Source organism: Myotis yumanensis, unplaced genomic scaffold, assembly GCF_028538775.1.
Source record: "Myotis yumanensis isolate MYYU_CA2020_CCGP unplaced genomic scaffold, mMyoYum1.0.hap1 SCAF_3, whole genome shotgun sequence".
Classification (NCBI taxonomy): Eukaryota; Metazoa; Chordata; class Mammalia; order Chiroptera; family Vespertilionidae; genus Myotis; species Myotis yumanensis.
The window spans coordinates 88,180,175-88,200,573 of NW_027223754.1; the positions used below are offsets into that span (position 1 = coordinate 88,180,175).

Here is a 20,399-nt window from a genome sequence, read left to right on the forward strand (position 1 = left end):
TGTGAGATTTTTCACTTTATAAATAACTTTACAATGGGATTCCTTTAAAAAACTTAAAGGAGTTTTAAACACATACCTCTCTATCACCACCACCACTGCCACCAGTTAAGGCACAGTATATCAGAGTGCCAAACATTTAGGCAGATCTTACGCGCAAATTTTAAGACTCACTCCCTTTGCTGCTCCTAATCTTCCTGTATTTCTCCCCTACTTTGTCAGCCTGGAACTCTGTACGCTGATAAGCAAGCCAATAAGGCTATAGCATTCTGTCCTAAGAAGTGGGAGGATTGAGAAATATCCTCAGACAAAAACTCTTCAACTCATGAATTTTATTAGTTATAAGAATAGGCTCCCCCTCTAGTTCCCGCCTGCTTTTGATTACTTCCCAGTGCCTTTCAATGAAAAATTTAATATATTTTGTCCAGGTCTTAGAATTGTTATGTAATTCTGTGTAAGGTACTGCGCATCATGACTAGAAGCCAGAACTCTTATTATATGGTTTTCCATTCTGAAAATTCTTTCATTAGGTAATCTGTGCTAGTATTAGGCATAATTTACCTTTTTCTTTTAATAACAGTTTTATTCAGATATAATTCACTACCATAAAATTCACTCATTTAAAGTACAAATTCATTGGCTTTTAATACAGAGTGGTGTACCTACTACTATTTCCTAATTTCTTTTTAATGATGAATAATACACTTGACCCTTGTCCACTTAAACACGGATTCCCCCCCAAATACACAGTCAGCCCTCTGTATCCCATCCATGGATTCAAACTGCGAATGAAAACAGTCTTTTCCACCAGGGCTGAGAACCTGTGATACAGAGAGCCAACTATATGCATTGATTTATATCCTTTATATAAGGGACTTAAGCATCTTCGAATTTTGGTATCTACCGGGGACGGGGGTGGGGGGGTGGGGGGGGGGGGTGAGGTGGTCCTAGAACCAACCCCCTGCAGATACTGAAGGATGAATAAAGTTTTTGGGAAGTCGAAAGTTATAAATGAATTATCAGTTGTGTGGGATATCAGCACCATTAGCCCTTGCATTGTTCAAGGGTCAACTGTATTCCATTGTAAGGATATACCACATTTTATTTATCCATTAATCAACTGAGGGATACTTGGGTTATTTCCACTTTTTGGCTATTATGAACAATACAACTATAAACATTTGTGTACATATGTTTCATCTCTCTTGAGTATACACATATGAGTAAAACTGCTGGGTCATATGGCAACTCTATAATTAATATTTGAGAGAACTACCAAACTGTTTTCCAAAGTGGCTACACTATCTTACATCCCTCCAGTGTAGAAAGGTTCCAATCTCTACATATCCTCCCCAACACTAGTTATTACCTGTCTGTTTGTATGTTTGTTTTAGCATTAAGTGATATCTCATTTCCCTAGTGATCAATAATGTTGGGGGTCTTTTCATGTGCTTAATGACTATTTGCATAATTTCTTTAGAGAGCTATCTGTTCAAGTCCTTTGTCCATTTTTAAATTGAATCATTTGTCTTTTTTTACTTTTGAGTTATAGTTCTTTATGTATACTAGATACAAATCCTTTATGAAATACTGGAGGCCTGGTGCACAACATTCAACATTTGTGCACTGGGCGCAGGGAGTGGGCTTAAGCTGGCAGTCGGATATCCTTAGCACTGTTGCGGAGGCGGGAGAGGCTCCCGCCACCGCCACTGCGCTCACCAGCCGTGAGCCCAGCTCAGGGCTTCTGACCGAGCAGCGCTCCTCCTGTGGGAGTGCACTGACCACTAGGGGGCAGCTCCTGCATTGAGTGTCTGCCCCTGGTGGTCAGTGCATGTCATAGTGACCAGTCGTTCTGCCATTTGGTTGATTTGCATATTAGCCTTTTATTATATAGGATATGATTTGCAAATATTTTCTTCCATTTGTAGGTTGCTTTTTTCACTTTCTTGGTGATATCTTTTGAAACAAAAAAGATTTTAATTTTGATGAAGTCCAATTTAGAAATTTTCTTTTGTCACTTGGGCTTTTACTGTCATACTAAGAAAACACTGCCTAATCTGAGGTAATGAAGATCTACACCTCTGTTTTTTTCTGAGACTTTTATAATTTTAGTTCTTATAGTCAGGTCTTTGATCAATTTTATATGATGTAGAAATCCAGTTGTCCCAGCACCATTTATTGAAAAGACTATTTTTTCCTTGTTGCTCTGTTTGGGCACCTTCATTGAAAATCAACTGACTTACAAAAAAAATCTATTGTAAATATCAGAATTTATTTCTAGATTTTTAAGTCTACTCCATTGGCCTATATGTCTATTCTTATGTCAGTACTGGGCAGTCTTGATTACTGTTGGTTTGTAGTAACTTTTGAAATTGTTAAATATGAGTTCTCCACCTTTGTTCTTTCTCAATAATGTTTTGGCAATTTGAGGGATCTCTTGCAAGTCCATATGAATTTTAGAATCAAGTTAGCAGTATCTGTAAAAAAACAACAAAACAAAAGCAAAGGAAAGGAAAAAAGCAAGCCCCATTAGATTAAATGCCCCTCAAAGGCAGAGATCATAATCACAGCCTATAGCCCATGTACTTTTCCCCTTTGTATTCCAAAACTGGATTAACTTAACTCCAAGTCTCTCAAACATTCCACTTTCCCAAAATTTCAAAAGCTCAAAAAGATACATAAAGATGTTTGTTTGTATTAGCCCACATTCACTAAATTTAGAGAACAAAAGCAAATGCCCAGCCCTATAGAACTTTAACATCCAAGTATCAATTCCTTTATTTCAAGCAAAACCAGTGTTTCCAGAACTCAATGCATAACTGAAAACCACACTATTGCTACCAACCATAGTCCATGACAGTAACTTTAAACTGTGCAAGGGGAGTGAGGAAACATTTTAAATTACTGTCACTTCTATGAAGGATTTAAGTCAATAAGAAGTTATGCTCATTCAGGAGTATATTTGCGTTTCATCATTAAATAGTATAATAGCCTTAATTGGGAATTACCAGTTTATAAACGTTCTCCCTAAAACTTATAAATATCTGAATGCTGAAATTAACTTATTTGGAATCATGATTTATATTTTTATCTTCTCTTTCCTTTAAAAATATATTTAACTTTTAAATTAAAGTAGAATAGAAAACTAGTAAGTGAAGAGATAGACATAATCTGTTTCACTTTCCCTACCCTACTGCAGCCCATCCTCACATCTGTCTGTACTTCTCCAAGCCTTTTCCCCCTGAGACTCCTTCAAAACTAACCAGAACTTTTATCTCTTACTTCAATTCCCTAACAGTTCCTCAGTTACCCTAGGCTCAATCATTTATTCCTTTTCTAAGTAGGTCCTTAAGTCTCTTTTGCTCTGGTTTCTTCAATTTAGCCTACAAGCAGTAGTTAATCCCACCCTACTAAAGAAATAAGAAACAACAAAAATCCTCCTTTTCACCCTACCTCCTTCTCAAGCTAACCAGTGGTCTCTCCTTCCTATAATTATCAATTTTTAAATTCAGTGTCCACTGACTGGTTTCCTCAACTCCAACTTACTCCTTACCCCATCATAATCTAGCTTCCAGCCTCCACCACTTTCTGGGTTTTCCACTTCTCATTGGTCCACAATTGCCAAATAAAATGAATGGCTTATTTCAGATCCTCATTATACCTCTCATCTTTGCAGAGTTTGATATTGCAACTCTTGCCCTTCTTTCAGGAAACTCTCCTGCCCTAAGTTCTGATACACTACTTTGCTGTAAGCTTCCTACAGTGGAATTTTCACTAGTCCCCTAAAATGATGTGAAAGGAATCCCCTAGTCCTCTTTTCTTCTTATTCCCATAAACCCTCATTTATATTATCATTCTAATTGCTCTAATCATTTCTTGAACTATTTTCCGAATCTTTACTAATGTCCACAACATCCTAGAACAGGGTAAGCAAACTATGGACTGAGCCAAATCCAGATTGTAAGCCAAATCTAGCCCTCTATCTGATTTTGTAAATAAAGCTTATTGGAATAGTCACACCCATTTGTTTGCCTATTGTCTATGGCTGCTTTCATCCTCACCAACCCATCTGCTATGATACAACCAAAGCAATAGCTCTTTAAAAAAAAAAAAAGAAATATATTTATATATCTATATATGTGTGTGTGTGTGTGTGTGTGTGTGTGTGTGTGTGTTTATTGATTACAGAGAGGAAGGGAGAGGGAGACAGAAACATCAATGATGAGAGAGAATCATTGATTGGCTGCCTCCTGCACGCCCCCTAGTAGGGATCAAACCGGCAACCCAGGCATGTGCCCTTGACCGGAATCGAACCCAGGATCTTTCAGTCCATAGGCCAACGCTCTATCCACTGAGCCAAATCGGCCAGGGCCAAAGCAATAGTTCTAATGAACAAAACTCACTTCCCTATCTAAAATTTTCCCCAGAGAAGAGATTTTTCACAATCTGGCCCCTGCCTATCCTATCCAACTTTCCAATTACTCCACCTGTAGTAGACACTGAATTACTTTAGTTCCCCAGAACATATCATGCTGTCTCTTACTTCCAGGCCCCCACCTAAGACTTACTACCAAAGAAATATCTAGACATTTTTCTACTTTCAGCTTAAGCACAACCATCTCCATGAAGCCTTCCTTGACTCACCCTTGCTGAGTCTCTCTCTATGTGCCCACTGTACTCTCTACATAATTCTATTATAGTAAGTATTTCTTTGCTTTCACATCATTTCTGTACTAGTCTAGCCAATACTTGAGAAGGAACCCTGAGGCAGAGTAGGAAAATGGTTATTAAGGGCACAGGGTTTTAAAGGAGGAAATCTAGGACTAAATGTCAGTTCTACCTTTTCCTAGTTTATGTTCTTAATAAGCAAATTAATTAACTCATTTTCTTCATCTGTATAATGGCAATATTTGTGAGGATTATTAAACATCCTAACTAATAAAAGACAAAAAGGGTAATTGACCGTACCTTCGCTACACTTCCCATTGGCTAATCAGAGCGATATGCAAATTAACTGCCAACCAAGATGGCGGCCGGCAGCCACGCAGCTGAAGCGAGCAGGAGGCTTGCTTGCTCCAGTGATGGAGGAAGCCAAGGTTCCCTGCCTGCCGCGGCCTGGCTCTGAGCTCCAAAAGCAACAAAGTTTCAATTATAGAAGCTAAACAAACCCCAGATACCTGCTTTCAGCAGGCCATGGCCTCAGAGCTGGAGCAAGCAAGAGCCCAACTCTCAGCTCCAGTGACAGCAACAAAGTTTCAATTATAGAAGGTAAATAAATCCCAGAATAAAAAAAGAAAAAAAGAAAAAAAGGAGAGGCTGGGAGCTTCAGTCGCTGGCCAGCCTGAAAATGGCCCTCAGTCCCTCATCCAGGCTGGCCAGGCACCCCAGTGGGGACCCCCACCCTAAAAGGGGTGTGGCCAGCCTGAAAACAGCCATCAGCCCCTCATCCAGGCTGGCCAGGCACCCCACGGGGACCCCCACCCTGATCCGGGACACCCTTCAGGGCAAACCAGCTGGTCCCCACCCGTGCACCAGGCCTCTATCCTATATAGTAAAAGGGTAATATGCAAACTGACCCTAACAGCAGAACGACTGGGAATGACTGGTCACTATGACACACACTGACCACCAGGGGGCAGATGCTCAATGTAGGAGCTGCCCTCTGGTGGTCAGTGCACTCCCACATGGGGGAGCTCTGCTCAGCCACAAGCCAGGCTGATGGCTGCCAGTACAGCGATGGTGGTAGGAGCCTCTCCTGCCTCCTCAGCAGCGCTAAGGATATCTGACTGCAGCTTAGGTCTGCTCCCCGCTGGCAAGTGGACGTCCCCCAAGGGCTGCCGGGCTGCCAGAGGGATGTCTGATTGCCAGCTTAGGCCCAATCCCCCGGGGAGCAGGCCTAAGCCAGCAGGTGGTCATCCCCCGAGGGTCCCAGACTGCAAGAGGGCACACAGGCCCAGCTGAGGGACCCCCTCCCCGCCGAGTGCACAAATTTTTGTGCACCTGGCCTCTAGTTATTCTTATAAGCAGAGTGCCTTGCACATATTAAGTGTTCGACAATTATTGGTTATCATTTTCACTTTTTATCCCCACACTTAGTTCAGAATTCAAATAACTGCTGAGTGAAATAAAAAATTAGTTCTATACACATTATTTTCAGCTGTGTACTGAATATTTCCATGTGAACATTTGGTTCCCAAAATTCATTATCTTTACTCCCAAACTGTTTCAATTACAGCAGAGTGACCAACTTGTTAAGGTTTGCCCAGGATTTCCTGGTTTGGACACTGAAACCAGTGGGCAAAACAGGACAATCACCTCAGTTATGTTGCAAACAATAAAAACAGACTTCAATTAATTTAAGAAATAAGGGCAGGGGGGCAGGAAGATTTTTTGGAAGAATATAGAGCAATTCAAAGAACCAAAGGAAAAGCTAAAGAATCAGTTCTATGAAAAAAATCAGGATGAAGGCAACTCCACAATTCTAGATATCAGGAATTAATGGAAGATTTCTTTATAGCACTTCTGCCAGAATGAATCACTTAGTTCCCAGCATTAGCTCACTCAAGATTAAAAGGGCAGGTTCAGCATTTGATTGATCTAATTTGTGTTATCCAGAAAGGATGAGACACCTTAACTAACCAGATGCAGGAGTACTAAGATTAAAAATCCCACCAAGTGCCCTGGCCAGTGTGGCTCAGTTGGTTGGAGCACTGTCCTATACACCAAAAGGTGGTGGATTCAATTCCCAGTCAGAGCACATACCCAAGTTGCGGTTCAATTCCCGGTCAGAGTGCATGTGGAAGGCAACCCACCAATGTCTCTCTTTCTCTCTTCCTCTCTCTAAAAATCAATAAAATAAAATAAATGCCACCAAGAGTTATCCAATAGCAGAAGAGCAGCTTCCAAAGACCAAATCAGAATGTTGTTTCTCAAAGAAGTGAGAACGAATGTAATGTCACCATATTAACTGTTGCTTGAACACACCATGCCTTTAAGACTCCATGACAGCCCAGCCGGTGTGGCTCAGAGGTTGAGCCCTATGAACCAAGAGGTCATGGTTCAATTCCCGGTCAGGGCATATGCCTGGGTTGCAGGCTCGATCCCCAGGGTGGGGCATGCAGGAGGCAGCCAATCAATGATTCTCTCATCATTGATGTTTCTATCTTTCCCTCTCCCTTCTTCTCTGAAATTAATTTAAAAATGTATATTTTTTTAAAAAAGAAAGGAAAAAAAAAGACTCCATGACATATTTACTGTTATTCATGCTATTTTTCTTTTTGTCTTGGCAAACTCCTACACATCCTTCAAGACCTAGCTGACGCTCAGCCAGTGTTGCTCAGTGCTTGATCATGGACCTATGAACCAGAAGGTCACGGTTTGATTTCCAGTCAGGGAACATGCTGGGGGGACTTGGGAGGGGGCTCGATTCCCAGTAGAGGGCATGCAGGAGGCAGCCAATCAATGATTCCTATCATTGATGTTGCTATCTTTCTCTCCCTTCCTCTCTGAAGTCAATAAAAATACATTTTAAAAAAGACCTAGTTCAAGTGTGACCTGTGTAACCTTTCTCAATTTCTCCAGGTACAGTTAGTCGCTCCCTTTCTCCAATCTCTCATAGTACTCTGCAAATTATATAACTGTATTATAGAACTTATGCTGTACACTAAGTATATGCTTAGGTATCAGTCTCTTCCACTAAATGAATTTCCCTAGAGCAGTGGTTCTCAACCTTCTGGCCCTTTAAATACAGTTCCTCATGTTGTGACCCAACCATAAAATTATTTTCGTTGCTACTTCAGAACTGTAATGTTGCTACTGTTATGAATCGTAATGTAAATATCTGATATGCAGGATGGTCTTAGGCGACCCCTGTGAAAGGGCCGTTCAACCACCAAAGGGGTCGCGACCCACAGGTTGAGAACCGCTGCCCTAGAGGAAGGACAATATTATTCATATTTGTAGTCTTTGGCATTAACAATGACTGCCTGACACATAACAAATGCTAAATAAGTGTTTAATAAATCTGTTACCCAGGATACTAGGATACATGAAGCATCAAATTAAAATAAAAGAGAGGAGCTACTACAAGTAAACATGCTGACAGTAACAAAGAGAACACTGACAGACTAAGAGCAAGGGAAGAACAGGCAAAAAAACTGTGAAGAGTAAAAACTCCACAAGCATAGAAATTAAGGACAAAATTCTGACAAGTCTAAAATCCTGAAGGCATGACTTAAGTAAAAGCAAAAACCAACATCTACATGCATATGGTGATTCTCTTCTTAAACAGAATATAATTGTTATTTTCTAAATTATATTCTATTTAAGAAGGCAGAGAAATGTATAGGACATTTTCAGAAACATTGGCATTTCAAAATAAAATTTGTTATATAAACAAGTAAACTTATAACCCAGAAAACTCAACCATTCAGAATACATTTCAAGTAAATATAGTCATGATTTATTTTTAACTTTTTTTTCAAATATATTTTTATTGATTTCAGAGAGGAAGGGAGTGGGAGAATTAGAAACATCAGTGATGAGAGAGAATCATTGATTGGCTGCCTCCTGTATGCCCCACACTGGTGATCCAGCCCGAAACCCAGGAATGTGCCCTGACTGGGAATCAAACTGTTATCTCTTGGTTCTTAGGTCAACGCTCAACCGCTGAGCCATGGTGGCTGGGCATATCATATTTCAACTGTTAATGTTGGGATCTGACAAAATTTTCAAAACTGCCCTGAAGTACAGCTACATCCTCCTTATATTTTTAATGTTGCTTTACCTTCAAATTAAAGAAATAGAGACTTGGAAATGAGAATATTAGCCAAATCTTACACTACAAAAACAAAAAGTCAATTTAGGAATTGTGTCAGTCATGGAAAGAGAATGCCATTTACTTTGAAGTTACATTTTCTAACTCCTTTACTGGATACCAAGAAGTCAGGTTACTTTTTCTTTTTCACTTCAGATGTTAGCCTGTCTATATCACATCTCAACAAATAATTCAAATACATTCCATCAAATACAGTAACTATGACATCATGACTGTTAAACTATTCTTTATCATCTGAACCCTCTGATCAATCTTAGCATCACTATTGGTATATATTCTCAAGTACACCGCATCACCAATTGAAGTATTTAACTAAAGATAGTCCACCTTTTAAAACTAACCTTCTGTATACAGAAAATAAGGAGGGTGATAAGAAATAGGAGAAACAAGTTAAGACACACCACAAAGAAATGGACAGATTCAGTAATTAGGACATTCATTCTATTTGGTTGAACCATATGAAATTGCTGATACTTGCCTGTTTTGAACCTCAAAAATGGTAACTTCATGTGATTCAACTTCATAAGAACTCTGACCTCATCACAAATTGATGGCATTTGAAAAAAAATGGGAGCCAAAAGGTGGAAGCAACCCAATTATCCATCAATGGATGAATAGATAAATAAAATGTGGTATATACATGCAATCGAGTAAGTTCATCCATAAAAAGGATATTTTGACACATGCTACAACATGGATGAACCTGGAAGACATTATGGTAAGTGAAATAAGCCAGTCAAAAAAAAGACAAATATTATGTGATTCCACTTATATAAGGTTCCTAGAGTAGTTAAATTCATAAAGACAAAAAAAAAAAAAAAAATAGAAGGGAAGCTGCCTGGGGCGAAGGGGAAGAAGAATGCAATTACTGTTTAATGGAAACAGTTTTAGTTGGAAAAGATGAAAAAGTTCTGTAGATGGAAAGTGATGCTGGTTACACAACAATGTGAATGTACTTAATGCCACAGAACTGTACCCTTAAAATACATAAAACGGTAAATTTTGTATTTTACAATTAAAGAAATGATGGGAGCCTGTTCTAGATTAAACAACATAAACAAATATGATCTGATCTTGTTTAATTATGCTTCTAAAGACAAAATGTAAAAAACCAACAATAATAATTAAGGGTCAACTGGAGAAATTTAAATATGGACTGGATTAGATGTTATTAAAAAGTAGGGGCCCAGTCACAAATTCGTGCGCCTTGAAAGGAACTGTGGGTCGCGAGGCTGTGTAGGCACAGGGGCAAGTCTCAGCCCATCCTCCAGGCCCCTGCCCAGCCCGCGCCCAGGCCCTCCTGCCATGGCCCCCAGTCCCCGCTCCTGCCACAGCTGCCGGCAGCCCCGCTCCTGCCACAGCTGCGGCTCCCACGCACTGATGGTGCCGGCCCCACTTGCACCCACTGACAGTGTGGAGTGATTGGGGCCAGTGCCAGCAGTGGGTGTGAGTGGGGCCAGTGTTGTCAGAGAGTGCGAGCTGCTGCCCCAATCGCCCCTCAAGAGCAGGGGGAGGTAGAGAAGCCTTCATGGGTGATCAGGGCCAGCAGCCGCCACTTGCACCCACTAATAGTGCCAAGTGATCGGGACTGGTGCCGGCACCAGCAGCGGGTATGAGCAGTGGCTCTGGCGCTGGCTGTGGGTGTAAACAGGGCCAGTGCTGGCAGTGGATGTGAGCGGGGCCAGCGCCGGGAACAGGTGCGAGTGCCAGGTGGGCCTGTGGTTCGTGGAAGCAAAGAATTTTCAGTAACCACCAGAAGCTCGCCATGATGACAGCGACTGGAGCCCCACCTTGGCCACCGCTCACCTGCTCCACTATCCTGCTGCAGCCAACACCCACCATGTTCCGCACACGTCCCCTGGTGGTCAGCACACATCACAGCGACCAGTTGTTTGGTTGTTCGGTTATGCCAGTTGTTCCACCATTCGGTCTATTTGCATATTAGCCTTTTATTCCATAGGATTATTGTGTCAGGGTAATGTGATATTTATGCAAGAACACATTCTTATAATTTAGAGAAGAAGCCTTAAGTCTTCAGAAATAAAATGCCATATCTGCTATATTCAGATGAACAAATGATAAGCAAATACAGCAAATTGTGACTTATTAAATCTAAGTGATATGTATATGGGCCTAATATATTATTCTCCTTACTTTTTCTATATATTAGAACATTTTTATGATTAAAAACAAGAACATTTTAAAAATTATTTCACTATCCATGTGTTTTAATCTAATACCTTACCTATCATAATAAGAAGTTTAGACTAGATTTGGGAAGCAGTAGGAAAAGGCACTAAAAGATTAATGTGTCACTTCAAAAATATAGTTTAGAAAAATTACTGGGCTGGTGATATCTGGTATGGATTTATTTATTCAAGAAATATTTTAGTCCAACTGGCATGGCTCAGTGGTTGAGCGTCGACCTATGAACCAGGAGGCCCTCATTCAATTACTGGTCAGGGCACATGCCCGGATTGCGGGCTCAATCCCCAGTGTGGGGCGTGCAGGAGGCAGCCGATCAATGATTCTCTCTCATCGATATTTCTATTTCTCTCTCCCTTCTTCTCTTAAGTCAATAAAAAAAAAATTTAAAAATATATTTTAATGCTTACTTTGTTCCAGCCACTGTACTAGGAAATAAGCAATGAGGATGTATAGCTTTTGTCTTCAAAAAGCTCACAATGTAGGAGGAGAAACAGGTAAAATATAATTAACACATATTATCACAACTATAATGAGAAAGATATACTCAAGAGTTCTTCCAGGAATAAAGAAGGGTACCTAACTCAACCTGGGAGAATGAAGGGGACTCAGAAAGATTTCTCAGAGTTGAGTATTTAAGAGGGGTAGGAAATTAGCCAGGCAACAAGAGGCAGGGAAGGATATTCAGTCAGCAGAATAGCTCTGAGAATAGAAATAGCATTGGCAAGCAGAGGAGGGCAGGATTCCAGATTATATATAAGCATATAAGAAGTTCAGTGTTGCCAGAGCTTAAAGGGGTACGGAGGGTGGGGGGAGGAAGTTGACTCTGGAGAAATAATCAGGTATCAGGCTCACTGAAAAATCTTATAAATTGGAGAGAAAATACTACTTTGGAGGCAACTTTTAAACTGCCCGGTGATAAAGGTTGAAAGTAGGCTGGAGGCAGAGGAATACAGAGGCAGGGCCAAAATCCAGAGACAGCACAGAGATTCAAGATACATGACTAGCATCTGACTGAATGTGGAAGATGAGGAAGGAGTCCAAGAAACCGCTCAAGTTTCAAGTTCAGTTCACAGTGCAAATGATGCCATAAACAACAAAAAAGAAAAAAAAAAAAGAGAAGCAGAACGTAACTTTAAACACTTTGAGCTTGACAAACTGATGTGATGCTCATGTGATTAATTTACAGCAGATTAAAATAGATTTAAATTCCTCCCTCCCCCCAGAAATGATGGTTAAAACTAAGGGAGCTGCTAATGTGGGCAAGAAAAACGGTCTATACAGGGGAGTCACAGACAAGAATCCCAAGAATCCCACACTCAATGCACAGGAAGAAGAGTTGGCAAAACCAACTAAAAAAGAGTAATCAATGAGATACAAAAAACAGAAAAGATTATATGCTGTTAATACATCATAGTGTACCTGCTATATGGCATATAGATTCCTAAAAATTTTCATGTTCTGCAAAATCAGGAATAAAGAGAAAATACGTAAGAGAAAATACAAAAGACAGCTGCGGCAATAAGCACCTTTAGACGGAACATATGGTTAAATGAAGCCAAGAGGTAGAACATGAGTGAATGGGCAATGTGTTCATACTGCTGGGCTTGCTGTGTGCAACTGTGTGTTCCTGTACTTCAATTGTTTGTGTTCAAGCGCTCTTACTTGGTTGGGAGTGCTAAACAATCAATGTGCTGGTAAGAATCAAATAGGAAACAAAATGAATTTGCATTAACCAACATCATTCCTCTTAACCATTCAAGTATGAATTGGTTCATGTTACAGAAATACATCACAGCAGGAAAGTCTGTCAAAGGAGGGCTTGGCAACAATATCACTCACTGCCATAAAGTCAACACCCAAAAAATTAATATCTTAGAATAATAGTGTGCTTTTCACTCCCAAATGTAGAGTGTTTTCAAGTCTACTATCTAGTTTCTCTTCTCAAAGAATATTTATTAAGTTTTATATACTGGTCACTAACATCAGTCACAGCCCAAGGTCCCTACCCTCAGTGAGCTTCGTAACAGTGCCCACATACTTTTAAAAAATCTGTTGTACATCACAGCAATTTATCCCAAAGAGGCAAAGGAAAATTTACTGAGGAAATTATTAGAGAGAAGGAAAAGAAAAGGAACTAATATTAATAGGTACGTTATTAGTCAACCAGGAAAGGTCCTATGGAGAACTTAAGAGTTTTGAACTAGAATGGCATGATGTGGCAGAATTGTGATCTTGGTGTTCCAGAGATATATGAAGGAATCTGAGTTTGCCAGAGTGAGCCCCACTAAAGAGATGGCAAAAGAAGGTATATAGGTGAATAGCATGTACAGAGGCATGGAGAGGAAACTGTGCTGGTTACTTCACCATCTCAAATACTACTAGTATATCATGGCTGGCACAAAGGAGCTATAAGGAAAAGTGGTAGGGGTAGGTGAGATAGAAAAAATAGGGCCTTTTGTGGAATTATGTGTGGCATGCTAAGGACTTTTAATGTTATCCTGAATGCAATGGGAATAATCTTACCAGGAAAATTACGCAAAGATTTCAGAAAGATCAATCCACAAGATACACTGAGGCAGGAAGATATCAGAGAGAAAAAACCAGGTGTACTATCACAATTTTATGAGTGAGAATGACAGGGGCCTAAATTAGGGCAGTGGTAGTAAGGTTGGCAATACATGTAAAAATGTGAGGGCTTGTCAGATGACTAATACAGAAAAGTGAAGGAAGGGAGTCAAGAATAAAGTTTTAGCCGAAACCGGTTTGGCTCAGTGGATAGAGCGTCGGCCTGCGGACTGAAGGGTCCCAGGTTCGATTCCGGTCAAGGGCATGTACCTGGGTTGCGGGCACATCCCCAATGGGAGATGTGCAGGAGGCAGCTGATCGATGTTTCTGACTCTCTATTTCTCTCCCTTCCTCTCTGTAAAAAAATCAATAAAATATATTTAAAAAAAAAAAAAGAATAAAGTTTTAAGCTTGAACTATTAGATAGTACCCTCTACCAACAGAGGTTCCAGAGAGAGAAGCAGGTTTGCTAGCGCTAGTTGAATTGCAAATGAGAAAATATATACATATATACACAGCTAGTATTAGAAACTATAGGATAAAGTTTATGTGTTAAGCCCAAGAAAATGGGTTACTATTTTTCACTGAAACCAACCAACTGGCTCCTAACTAATAAGGAACGTTTGCAAGAGTAAAAAGAAAAAAAAAAGGCAAATAAATCAAATGATAAATAGGATGTCAAACATTTTTATTAGCAAGGTTTTAAAATGCCAAAATTGGAATTTCTGTGATATATTCAAACTTTCTTACATATTTTCTCCTTAAATTAACTTTCACATGGGTCAAGTCTTAGGCTCCACTCAGTGGAGAGACAGTTTAACACAGTGAGCAAGAGTTCTGACTTTAGTGTCATGCTACTTCACTTTAAGTCTAGGCTCTGCTACTTACTACCCTGTGATTTAGGGCTAGTTACTTAAGAATTGCAGGCCTCAAGTTTCCTTCTAAATGTAAATAACAATAGTATATACTTCAGAGGATTGTTGTGAAGACTAAACACAGTAACACATATAAAGCACTTGGTGTAGGTGCATTGTAAACAGTCAATAAATGTTAAGATTTTAAAAATTATTATTAGTTATCATTACTGATGAAAATATCACATCCTTATATACACAGGTACAAGAAAGAAAAAGTTGACCTAGATGGTGGTTATCTAAATGTGTGAGTTACAAGTGAATACTTAGTCTTAAATGGAACATTTGTTTTGTGTACTTTTCTACAAATACATTTTAAAGTTTAAATATTTTTTAAAAAAGAAAAAAGCCTAAGAACCAAATGCCTTACATGAAAATGTCTGGTATTAAAATACACATTCCAGACTAAATAAAAGTAATTATTTTCACTATGTGTTTCCTAGTTTTAGCTACAAAATCCATTCTCCTCATCCAAGTTTCAAACTGCTATCAGTGATAATTACTCCCTCCCCTGTAAATTTCAGGATAATCTTTATTCTCTTCGTCTTCTGTGCACTTTACACAGAAGAGGAAGAGAAAGGAGAAACAGTAGGAGGAGATGCAAATCTTCATTCCATGTTATGACCATGACCATCCCCCGCCTTAATTTTTTAGAAAATTCCTCATTGTATACAGGATAACAGCACTCCAGAATTCTAGATATGACTGCATCACCTTTTCCCATTGTTCTAATCATATTATACCTTCTACTCTAAAATAAATTCCTTCAGATCTCCCCATCAAGAAGTTTCTAAGCAACTCTTTGCCACAGACATATTCTCAGACCACCAGTCTCATCTCTTCACTCTCTTCTTTTTTCACCTGAACTATCTAAATAGTTCAACATATCTTTATTCACTAATTTCTCATGTGCCCTGTGCAAGTTTAGGGCATATTTCCTACAAAAGTCACCAACCTCTCTTCTATGAAGCCATTCTTGATTGAATGACTATGAAATTACCTCTCCCTACTCATAACTCCTTGGTATAACTCAACACTTCTTTTTTTCTTTAGAAAATATGTCTTTTATTCTTGCACCTAGCATCTCTTTTTTGTATATCAGCTCGTTGTATTATTTACAATGTTTTATCTTTTGTCTATGCTATACATGAAAAAGTAGGAATGATATCTCATCAAAGCATATTTCACTATTTTGAAACAAGCCTGATAATCTCAACTACTTAGTCACGGAGCTACAGTATAGTATAAGTTTTGAATGTAATATAATTTCTAATGGATAAGACTAAATTAGATATGGTGTCTAGTTTAGTTATACCTAAATCCACAATAAAGGCATTTGATCAGATCTGACTCCAGATTACCCTTTAGTCACATCTCCAGCACTCCCTTCTCTCTCAGCAGTCTTACTACAATCTCCCAGGACACTTCAATTACTGTTTCCTTAAGTCTGGAATGCTTCTTGTTGGCCCTCTCCCTTTCCAGGCCAACATTCTTTCACTGTTCAGGATCTACTCACTTCCATTCATCCACTAGGAATCAACTAGAACATCTCCCTTGACCATTCAGCTCCAAGTTAGGTTCTTATGCATTCTCAGAATACACATATTGATGAACTGCATTGTAATTATCAGTTTACTTTTCTATCACTCCTACTGAACTGTAAACTCCTTGAGATACAGGCTCAATTTTATTCCCTTTTCCTTCCCCAAGACTTGACATTGTTAGATACCCAAGACAATTAGTGAATGAATGTCCACACTCTGTGACCTTGTGCAGGGTGCATACTTGAGTTTCCCCATCTAAAGTAATTTCATCCTGTAAAGTGGGGATAACGCTATACCTAGCTCATCAAGTTGTTATAAGGATTAAATGAGGTATCATAAAGCCTTAGTATAGTGTCTACCACATAGAACTACCATTTGAATACCTGTTATTTCATGCCTTAGTTACCCTAATGTATGTATCCTGGGAAATGTAATGTTGTGACTAATATTTTCAGACTGAAAGGCTTAGTTAGCAGTCATTAATCTAGAAGTCACTGGTTACATTCTGGCCATCAGTAAGTATGTATTATGTATCTATTATGCGCAGGAGTTTTTACTAGGTATCACTGAGCTCACAGAACAAAGTAGGGGCAAATAATAAGACAAAAACCTGTCTCAATATTCAAGAAGAAAGAATTTTGTATAAACAATATGGGTATTTTTCAAACTATGTAAGTTTTGCTTTATAACAGGGGTAAGCTTCAAGAACAATTACTGACAGAGAAAGTTCAAAATTAATTCCTATCATCAAGTGGACCAATAACAGGAGGCAGTTTCAAAATTTCTTGCTGCTATTCATAACTTTCCTTTTGCTTAGAAGTATTTCTCACAAAAGTAACAACCATGACCAGGACAGTATTTCCTTAGTTGTTTTCCAATTAGTATGTAAATTTATAGCTCTGAAAAATGGCCTGAGTTTTGTCTCTTTTCTACACTGAATGGTATATTTCCTTCTTTAAGAGAGGATAAAATGCATTTCTTATTCACACTGGCCCTTAGCAAGAATGACAAAACTGCAAATCATGTCACCTAGCATTAGAAAAGGAGGCTGTGGACTTAAAACTACTTCCCCCCTAACAAATCCGGAGGTCACAGTCCCAATGAAGTTTGTGCATTATATTACATTGCTTCTAGTAGCTGCAAAGAGACCTCTAGCGCTGCCTTAATAAATCGAGTTTGCAAACAGTACCTGCTTATGTCACCTGAATGAGACAATGGCAACATGCTGTGTAGCAACGAACTGAGTGACCACATTAATGTTTACAGTTTTGTAACCACATCGAAATTCTACCAGCTTGGAGCAAGAGGCATATCCAAGGCCGTATAAACCTATGTATTCCATTTATTCCAGTAAAACATGTCAAAGAAATAATCCTAAGTGCACCTCCATTACAAACAAGAAATGCTAAGAAAACAGGTCCTGTGAACGGGGGTCGGAACAATGTCTCTTCTAAAGCCTCAACACAATAGATGGCCAACTATTGTCCACCTTCGGCTTGCTCCAAATGCCAGCAGTCACAGGGGCATGAGCTGGAACAGCTCAGCACGACTGGTCCAAAGGACAGCTCTGGAATAGAAGAAAATGGTCCTGGCGCATCCTACCCTCCCCCACCCCCCACCCCCAAACCAGTCAGCTACCCGGCTGGTCCCCACCCCCCTCTGCGGGCGCCACCGCCCGCCTGGGCCCAGCTCGCAGAAGGTAGGCGCGGGGACCCGCAGAGCCGAGGCTCCATGTGCGGCAGCGCGGGAGGCAGCGAGGGGGCTGCGCCGGCGGGAGGGAGCGCCGGCCACGGGCGCGAGCCGCGGCCACCCCCTCGGCGGGGCGGCTGACCGACCCGCGCGGCAGCATCCCGGACCCGCGAGGCCCCGGCCGGCGGACCCCGCCTCAGCTCCACATCCCTTCCTCGCGGACAGCAGGCCGCGCCCGCGTGACGGGGCCGAAAACCACGGCATTTCCCGGCCCGCGCGCCCGCGGCTCCGGAGGGGAGGCTGCAGCCGGCCCCCGTGCCGGCGCCTGCTCCGCCCAGCCCCGGGCCCGGTGACGGGAGGCGGCGGCCAACTCTGACCCACCGCGAGCCGGCGAGCGCTCTCCCGGCGCCGGCCCCCCGCCCTTCCCCGCCGCCGCGGGGCCGGCGCGGCCAAGCGCACCCAGATCGAGGAAGCGCACTCACTTCCACATCGCGGCCCTTGTTCTTAAAGCTCTTGATGCGGTGGTTCTCCAGGCCAGGGTTCTCGGCCATGGCTGCGCGCGGCTCCGGCGGCGGCTACTCCTGCGGCGGCGGCGGCGGCGAGTCTCGGTGCGGGAGGGGGAGGTGGAGGAGAGCGGGAGGGGAAGGGGGGAGGGGGAAGGGGGAGAGCACGTTCCGTGACGCCTCCGAGCGCGAGGTGGCAGCAGCGCCGGGGCCGGCGCAGGCCGACTGCCGGGTGGGGCGGGGCAGGGCGGGACGGCGCTGAGAAACCGAGCGCGCCTGGGGAGGCTGCTGTCACTGCCCGGGGCGGCCCCAGGGCCTGGACGCTCTCCTGGCAGGATGTGCCTGGCGTTACGGGGTGACCCCAACCCGCCCCCCAGGGCCTCGGTGCTGCTAGTTATGGCCCAGCAATGGAGCCAGCGGCTTTTACTGCTCCCCGGCGACGCCGAGCTGCAGAAGGGTACTACAGTTCCCAGCATGCCACGGCCGGCGGGGGGTGATTCTGGGCTTGACAGCACGAGGGGATGCCGGGAAACCCAAGCGCGCGCGCTTCTTGATGCTGGGCTCGAAGCCCCGCCCCCGAGACCGCCTCTGGGCGGGGACGTGGGAGGAGCTTCCCTGGAGGTGGCATCTTGTACCCGATTGGGAAGAGGCAGGAGAGGTCTCCAGTCTCCCAAAATAGCAGCCACCCTTAGTGGCTGTTCCTGGCTGCGCTTTGGTTTTATAAATAGCATCTATTTCCACCTGACATGTACATGTATATGTATGTAATATATGTGTGTGTTATTTGGTTTACTACACGAGAATTAAGGTCAATGAAAGCAGGGACATTGGCTGGTTTATTGTTGGATCCCTTGTGTCAAAACAGTGCTAGGCACACTCAATAAATACTTGAACAAATTAGTGCTCTAGCATCTCTCAGTTTCTTCATCATTCATCAAAGCCTGATTCTGCAACTTTCACTCTGGCAGTTCCTGTATTTCAGTGTCCCCAACCCTGAATCACTACCCTTAATCTTTAGCTTTCAGGAAGCAGTCAAGCATCTCCCCTTAGGATTATTGGAATGATCAAGGGAAATTTGGATCCGTAACACTAATAGAAAGTTGCTTTCTAGAATAGGCGAGCTTCTTTAATTATATGTAAAATAATTCAGTTTCAGAATCTCTGGCAGATATGCAATGTTATAGTACAATCCAGATGACTGGGGCCATTCAAAAGTTGGTAGAAATAAAACTATGAAGAGATTAAAGAAGACATTCTTTCAAAACAAACGGGCCTTATAAATCCAGAGGTTCAGGGGTCATGAATTCAGAGACCTTTGGTGGCAAGGCTATGTCTGGGGCATTTGTTTTGTGAGTGGTGAGGTGTGGCCTGTTCATAAACACAGGCCCATTTAAAGGCTTCAGACCACTGTGGCCATATTGGACTGTGGGCCAGTCTTGCCAAAGGTCCAATTTTTCAAGAAAAATCCATTCATTTTTATATGTAGATTTACATTTTTTAATGCACTTCAGTGAATCAGTAGCTTAAGGACTCTAGGCCCTCACTATGAAATAGCTGATCCCAGTCCAATTATGTAAAAGGGAAGAAACACACACACACCTAAAGCTTAGAATGAATAGATTACTTCAATTGTAGTTCTTATGGCAATAGAAGTTGTGGGTTTGCTGCTCTCCCCAATTGGAAGAAAAACTTATAGACTGTGCTCAATCTCTGTCATAATTTATCCAGGCAGTCTCTTTTCAGGTTACTTCACTCCCTTCTAACACTTCTCTTCTTTCTACTTGCTGTCCTCAAATGTGTAAGTCATGTATCATTTTAGAGTTTTAGACATATTTAGTGAGCACTTATTATGTGTCAATCATTGCCCTAATATCAGAATATATTTGTAAACAAGATAGCCTGGTTCCTACCTTCACACAGCTTTGTGTCAATCAGAGTAGACAGATAATAAAACAAGTTAATTATCACCCAAGAAGTGCAGTGGGTGTTACGAAACAGGACGGAAGCTCAAGACTCACAGCAGGGAGATCTTTATAACCTACTGATTCACAAGACTCCTAATGTATGAGGGCAAGATTGCAAATGGAAGTGTACATAGCACATATCTAAATATTTAGAAGTTAGGAGAGGAGACCAAGATGGC

General features: G+C 41.5%; 1 protein-coding gene across 1 annotated transcript in view; it reads right to left on the minus strand.

Annotated features, from left to right (window-relative positions):
- KPNA3 (karyopherin subunit alpha 3) overlaps positions 1 to 18,375 on the minus strand; it is a 115,108-nt gene extending 96,733 nt beyond the window's left edge. Inside the window, exon 1 of the mRNA XM_070409087.1 lies at positions 18,236 to 18,375. Within this exon, the coding sequence (XP_070265188.1) occupies positions 18,236 to 18,304 (69 nt within the window). The 5' untranslated portion in view covers positions 18,305 to 18,375. The remainder of the gene's footprint in view (positions 1 to 18,235) is intronic.
- Between the last annotated feature and the right edge of the window lie 2,024 nt (positions 18,376 to 20,399).